Source organism: Rhinoraja longicauda, chromosome 29 (genome assembly GCF_053455715.1).
Source record: "Rhinoraja longicauda isolate Sanriku21f chromosome 29, sRhiLon1.1, whole genome shotgun sequence".
In the NCBI taxonomy this organism is placed as follows: domain Eukaryota; kingdom Metazoa; phylum Chordata; class Chondrichthyes; order Rajiformes; family Arhynchobatidae; genus Rhinoraja; species Rhinoraja longicauda.
Window position 1 is genome coordinate 17,453,274 of NC_135981.1, and position 6,879 is coordinate 17,460,152.

The 6,879-nt window shown below is 47.3% G+C and overlaps 1 protein-coding gene across 1 annotated transcript; it reads right to left on the bottom strand.

Annotated features, from left to right (window-relative positions):
* Positions 1–5,226: 5,226 nt before the first annotated feature.
* LOC144607583 (protein HEXIM1-like) lies at positions 5,227–6,424 on the bottom strand. Its single transcript, XM_078424499.1, has one exon. It carries the CDS (start codon positions 6,363–6,365, stop codon positions 5,559–5,561), a length of 807 nt encoding a protein of 268 aa, XP_078280625.1. The 5' UTR covers positions 6,366–6,424; the 3' UTR covers positions 5,227–5,558.
* Positions 6,425–6,879: the final 455 nt, after the last annotated feature.

Consider the following 6,879-nt stretch of genomic DNA (forward strand, 5'->3'; position numbering starts at 1 on the left):
ACTTGGTGATGTCCACCACTTTTTGTAATCTCTTCCACTCCTGAGCATTTGAGTTGCCATATCAGACCATGATGCAACCAGTCAATATGCTCCCTACATACCACCTGAAGAAGTTCAAGAGAGTATTCGTCGACATATTGAATCTCCTCAATCTTCGAAGAAAGTATAAGTATTGAGGGGCTTTCTTTATATTTGCCTCAATGTGCGGGTCCCAGAAGATATTCTTCAGAGATATGCACACCTTGGAACTTAAAGTTGTTGAGTTGTAAAGGTTGCTGTTCTGGCACCATTCAATCAGATTATCAATCTCCCTCCTATACCATGACTCACAATTATCCATTCTCAGACCTCCCAACATTTGATTTTACAATTTCATAATTTTGATATCCAAAATTCAGAATTTTACATCAAAATTCATAATATGGCGCGTAATGCAACTTTTCACAAAAAAAAGTATGCACACCAAATACACATACACGTTACGCTACATTCATGTCAGGTCTATCATGAGAATATTCTGCTATTTATAGAAAGGTTATTGAACAGAAATACTTTTTACAACACAAAGAAAAAATTGTTTTGTTTTTTCTATTTTGCTTTTTCCTTACATCCCAATTCTCTTGGTATTGAATAAAAGAACAATGGTCATAAAATGTATGACTAAGTTATGAAGAGCTTCATTTAAATCTGCACATACCTAATTTCATTGAAGACATACTTGCTCCAGTGGTCTTCAACAGCAAATCACAACGGTCCATGCCCCCCCCCCCACCCCCACTCCACTCCCCCCCCACCTCCACACCTCCCAACCCTAATCCCCTCCCCAACCCCACTCCCCCCTCACTTCCTCCGCCCCCCCAACCCCACTCCCCTCCCCCTGACCCCCACTCCCCCCTTACCCTGCCCCCCCTCCCCCCCACACCAACACCCCCCCCCCCATCCCCTCTCAATATCAACGGGCCTCATGCTACGCGGCGCGGCCAGGCGAGTGGCGAGCCCAGGCGAGCGGCAAGGCATGTGCTTTGTGGAAAAAGTGAGGCGAAATCGGAATGGCGGAAATGAAATAAGAAAGCAGAAAATTTCCGCCAAATTTGGAAGGGTTGGGAGGTCTGCATTCTTTGTCCAACAATGATGGTGTCATCTGCAAATCTTACGATGGTGTTGCAAACATGTCTGGCTGCACAATCTTGGGTAGAGAGTGAGTAGAGCAGGGGACTGTGCAGAGCCCTGAGTTGCTTCTATGCTAATGGTTATAAAGGAAGTTGTTGTTACCAATTTGTACTGATTATGGTCTGTTGATGAGGAATGGTTCAATGGTTCTTTTTTGTTACGTATGCACAGCACAATGAAATTCTTTTGCATATCTACAAATGCAAAGTCACTATAGTTTGGCACGGTTTACAAAGTAAAAAAACTGTCCAAATCTAGTCCACATGTTGGAAGTACCAGAGCGCCCCCCCGATCCAGGTAAGTCCCAGGCTGCTGCAGGCCCTCCTCTCTGCCGACTGCTTCTGTGTCCAGGGGGCGTATGTGCGTCCAGTCACCAGTGTTCATAAGCAGAATTAGGCCATTCGGCCCATCAAGTGTACTCTGTCATTCAATCATGGCTGATCCATCTCTCCTTCCTAACCCCATTCTCCTGCCTTCTCTTTATAACCCCTGACACCCATACTCAAGAATCAAGAATCTATCTATCTATGCCTTAAAAATACCCATTGACTTCACCTCCACAGCCTTCACCACCCTCTGAGAAATTCCTCCTTATCTCCTTCCTAAAGGAACATTGTTTAATTCTGAACCTATGACCTCTGGTACTAGACTCTCCCACTAGTGGAAACATCCTCTCCACATCCACCCTATCCAGGTCTTTCACTATTTGGAAAGTTTCCGAGGTCCACGCTCATCTTTCTAAATTCCAGCGAGTAGAGGCCCAGCGCTGTCAAATGTTCATCATATGTTAACCCACTCATTCGTGGGATCATTCTCGTAAACCTCCTCTGGACATCTCCAAAGCCAGCACATTCTTCCTCAGATAGGGGGCGCAAAATTGCTCACAATTATCCTAATGCAGAGACCCTGCTTTCTTTACACTACCTGTCCTGTCCCTCCACCTATTTTCGAGGCTCCCTCCACGGCTCTCTAGTCTTCTGGGCTTCCCCTGCACGCACTGGCCAGTGGGGCCCTTCTTCACTGCAGCAAACCAGGCCTGCACCACATGCGGCCATTGGGTCTCTGATCTCGCGGCCGCCAGGTTCATCCTCGTTCTCGTTAGCCCAGTCCACAATCTCTGCAGTCTCTTCGGTCGCCGGGTCCGTCCCTATTCTTGGCAGGCACCGGATTGTTTGCAGCGATCACCAGGTCCACCCTTGTTCGTGCCGGCCACCGGGACTGCTCTTACAAGTTCACAAGTTAGAGTAGAATTAGGCCATTCGGCCCATCGAGTCCACCCCGCCATTCAATCATGGCCGATCTCTGCCTCCTAATCCCATTTTCATGCCTTCTCCTCATAACCCTTGACATCTGTTCTAATCAAGAATTTATCTATCTCTGCCTTAAAAATATCCAGACTTGGCCTCCACATCCCTCTGTGGCAACGAGTTCCACAGATTAACTACTCTCTGACTGAAGAAGTTCCTCCTCACCTCCTTTCTAAAAGAGTGCCCTTCAATTCTGAGGCTATAACCTCTGGTCCTAAACGAGAGTAAACTCAGGTGTCAGGTGAGAGTAAACTAGAAATAGTGCAGAATTCAAAAATGGGAATTTTGCAACAATGGATACACAGTGGAGAATTAAAAAAGTAATGTGGATTTGGTAGTTATTCCAATGAAAATCAAAAATTTTGCAGCTGAAAATTAGTTCAGAGTTAACTACCAACCAACCATACAGGTGATACTGTTATTGAGAGTGGGTTGCAGAAATGTGTTTATTTTAAAAGTAGAAAGACATTCGCAGAAGGGAACTACAAAACATATGACAAAGTGCGGACTGGTGAAATGGAAATTTGGTGAAAGTAGGATATTAAAGGGAGGGTGGGTGAATTAAGAGCATATGGAGTTCTGAAATACAGTAAATGCTGAAAATACTCCGTATGCTTTTTGTTGCAAGGTAGTCGATTATCTTTTCACATATGAAACCATAAGGGGTTACAATCTTTTATTACGCATTAAAATGTATTAAGGGTTTGGGGAAACTGTTGCAAACGCAAAGATCAAAATCCAAAAGGACCAAATATTAACGTGTTCAAACTAAACTGCTGACACGAAAATATGTTTATACAAGCGATTAAGATTTGCACCCCACGCCTGATAAATTGGTCATAACCCCACATTTAGCAGCAGACTTCAAGAGGGATTTGGAGAAAAACTCGCGGGAGAAAGAATTAAAAAGGGGAGATTAACGGAATTTCTTCTGAAAGCAAAACGGCTTCCTACACTATACAATTCAGATCAGCAGCCTCGATTGCCATCAGTTAACAAAGCACACGGGATCGCTAGACCCGTGGACCTTTTGACAGGCGTCGTGCCCATCGTTTTTTCGATGAAGCAATGGGCAGTGTTTTATATTTAAGTAAAATAAAGTCTCCAAATGCAACCTGTATTTTAATGCCGTTTAAAAAGGGTCAGTTAAACGAATGGTGAATTGTTCCTTCCGCAAGAAAATGCGCCCTCTGTTGATAAGTACGTGAATACCAGTCCCTCCATAATTTAATATCGTCCAAAATTGTATATAAAGGAATATGAAACAAAGTGCTGGAGCAACTCAGCGGGTCAGGCAGCATCTGTGGAGGGATGGACTGAGTCAGGATCCTTCTTCACATTATATAGAGTACTGTGTTCCCTAAAAGACCAAATTGGCTGCATGGCTTTGCACGTCAGAAAAATATTGCTCACCAAGGCGTTCAATTAAGAGCTTCGCTTTCCGTGTTTGGAATATATTCAATCTTGACTTCATGTATAAGCTCAAGATGTACAGGTAACTTGGAGCTAGAAATTAATGTTCTTTTTTTGAAAATAACTCGGGTTCTATATTTAATATGTCACGACGAAGGCCCTGGACCTCGCCGTCTTTCACTATAAAACTGTAATCGAATCCCGGCTGCAGTAAATGGCTGGAGGTAATTCTGAAAACGGGCAACGCAAGGGCCTTTCACTTCAAATAATTAACTCTTGCTCAGCTTACCTTCGGACCCTAAAAATACTTTTTTTTTAAATGCGAGCATCAAACTATGTAGGAATGCACTGCAGATGCTGGTTTAAACCGGAGATAAGACACAAAAACCTGGAGTAACTCAGCGGGACAGGCAGGATCTCTGGAGAGAAGGAATGGGTGAAGTTTCGGGTCGTTTCAGACACTGAAGAAGGATCTCGACCTGAAACGTCAACAGAGATCCTGCCTGGCCCGCTGAGTTCCTCCTGCTTTTTGTGTCTATCACCAGTTCCATTGCAAGTGGTGGACAGGGTTGTTGTTTTTTAATATATGGATTTTGTTCACTGGAACTACATTGGAAAGGTCCATAAGCACTTGAGGGGACATCGTTAGATCACTTGTGACCTGCACATTTCTTCACATTACCACGAGTTTTCCTTCTTGTGACACCAAGCTCTTCAAATTAGAGTGATGAGTGTTCCAGATTGGCAACGACACACCCAGAAATGTGTAACAAATATTACTTTGGTTTAACTGCATTTGGAGTATCTGGTCGCCACGTTACTGGGGCGACGTGGAAGCTTTGAAAAGGGTTGAGAAGTTTACTAGAATGCTACCTGGTTCAGACGGTGTTAGCGACAAGGAGGCTGGACAAACTTGGATTGTTTACGCTGGAGCGTCGGAGGTCGAGGGGAAACCTGATAGAAGTATATACAATTATGAGAGGCATAGATAGGGTAGATAGCAGGCACATGGATTTGCAGGGAAAGGATGGCTGGATATGGATCATGTGCAGGAGGAAGAGATTAGTTTAACTTGGCATCATGTTCATCACGGATACGACAGTCAGTCCTGTTCCTGTGCAGTACTATTCTATATTCTAGTGCACTGTTTGACATTGCAACCAAGTCGCTGCTGGGCAACCGCAAATGCCTTATCAATCTCCCTTTTTCATAAACTTTCAACAAAATTAGTGCACACTGATCGAGCCCAACTAAGTAAATTTGCAAGTGTCATCCATCAGCAATAACCGTTCTTATGTCAATCTCGAACAAATATCCCGACAGTGGAACATGGACATGATTGCAAGGGGTTTACTATGAACATATCACATCACTAACATTACATTGTCATCACTTTACTAACGCATCGTTTATTCTTTGACTACGAGATATCACTTTGAAGATGTACAGGACTAGATAAAACATTAAAACTTTGCAAACACGAAACATCACTCACAATGTCTACCGCGAGCTAAAAAAAAAGGAAAATAAGCCAAAAAGTTGCACGGAAAAAAAGTTTAGCACATATGGCACAACAAAATGGGAAGGGAAAAGTGTACTTCCAATACATTTTTATAAAACGCTTACATCAATTTAAAATATGTACAACTTAAAAGTCCAAATATCGTGTTATTGTCCGTTCACCAAGCATCCCTCTTGTTTATATTGTTCGTTTTCTTTCTCCAGTCTCTGGTTCTCAGCCTTTAACATCTCCACTTGATGCTCGATCTGCTTCATTTGTATCTCCGCAGCCTCTGCGCTCCTGACCGCCTTCTTCCCTTCCAGGCGGCATCTCAGCCGGTTGTTCTCGTCCTCCAGCCTGGACAGGCACTTCTCCAGCTCCAGGTACTCCTGGATCAGCTCCTGCTTGCTCATGTTCTGCAGGGTCTCGGCGTGATACTTCTCGTAAGTCTCGGAGAAGTCCCTCTGCAGGAACTCGCTGCCGTTGCCCCCCATGCCGTCGCTGCCGCTGTCCTGATCCTCCTCGTCCAGCTCTTCCTCCTCGCTCGTCTCGTCCGACTTGCTGAGGCGCTTGGGGCAGACGCCGGTGTTGAGGTCGGGCTCCTCCTGGTTGTGTTCCTCCATCAGGAACTGGGTGGTGTTGTAGGGAGCCACGGTGAAGCCTTTGGCGAACATCTCGGCGCGGGTCTTGGCCGCCCGCACGCTCTCCCTCTCATCCAGCTGCTTCTTCTCCTCCCACGACAGCTTGAAGTACGGCTTCCAGCGCCGCTTCTTCTTCGACGGCCTCCTCCGGTGCTTCCTCTTGGGCTGCCCGAGGAGGCCGTGTCTCGAAGCCTCGGGTCTCGGGTCGCAGCTCCCAGTCGGAGGCTTCGACGCCGCCTCCTCCTCCTCCTCCCCGTCTTCCTCCCCTCGGGGGGCGGCGGAGTGATGGCCCAGAGGCCGCGCCTCGGTGCCCGCCGCCACCTGATCCTCCATCGCCCTCGCCTCACAAGTTTCTCCTCATCATTCCTTCCTTCCCGCCCACCCCTATCCCTGTCCCCTTCCCCCTTTTCCCCCTGCGGCTGCAGCAACAACCTCCGCTCCGTTCACCTACCTCCAACTGTTCTTCTCACCGCAGCGACGGCGCCTCATATAGCAAGACGCGGGAGGGAGGGGAGGGGAGGGGAGGGGGTGAGGGCAAGCGCTTCTCCGCGCTCGCCTCCTGCGCGCACGGCACGCTGGGAGTAGTAGTCAATGGCCGCCACCGTCCCCGCTGCAGGTCGACGCAACGCGAACTACACCTCCCAGCAGCCCCCGCGCGCACGGCCGTAGCGCTCTCGCCTGCCGACCGTTCGTCCGCTCGGCGCCGCCCGCGCCCATCCCCCCCCCGCCGCCCATCCCCCCCCCGCCGCCCTTTGGCTGCAGCGCCGCTGTTGCTAAGCCAACTCCGCTTCAACCATTGGACGAGATCGCCGTCATTCATCGCGCGTCGCAGCGCATTATCCGCCAA

Bases quoted from the DNA above. Each gene is read 5' to 3' on its own strand.
- LOC144607583 (XM_078424499.1), bottom strand. From the start codon at position 6,365: ATGGAGGATCAGGTGGCGGCGGGCACCGAGGCGCGGCCTCTGGGCCAT.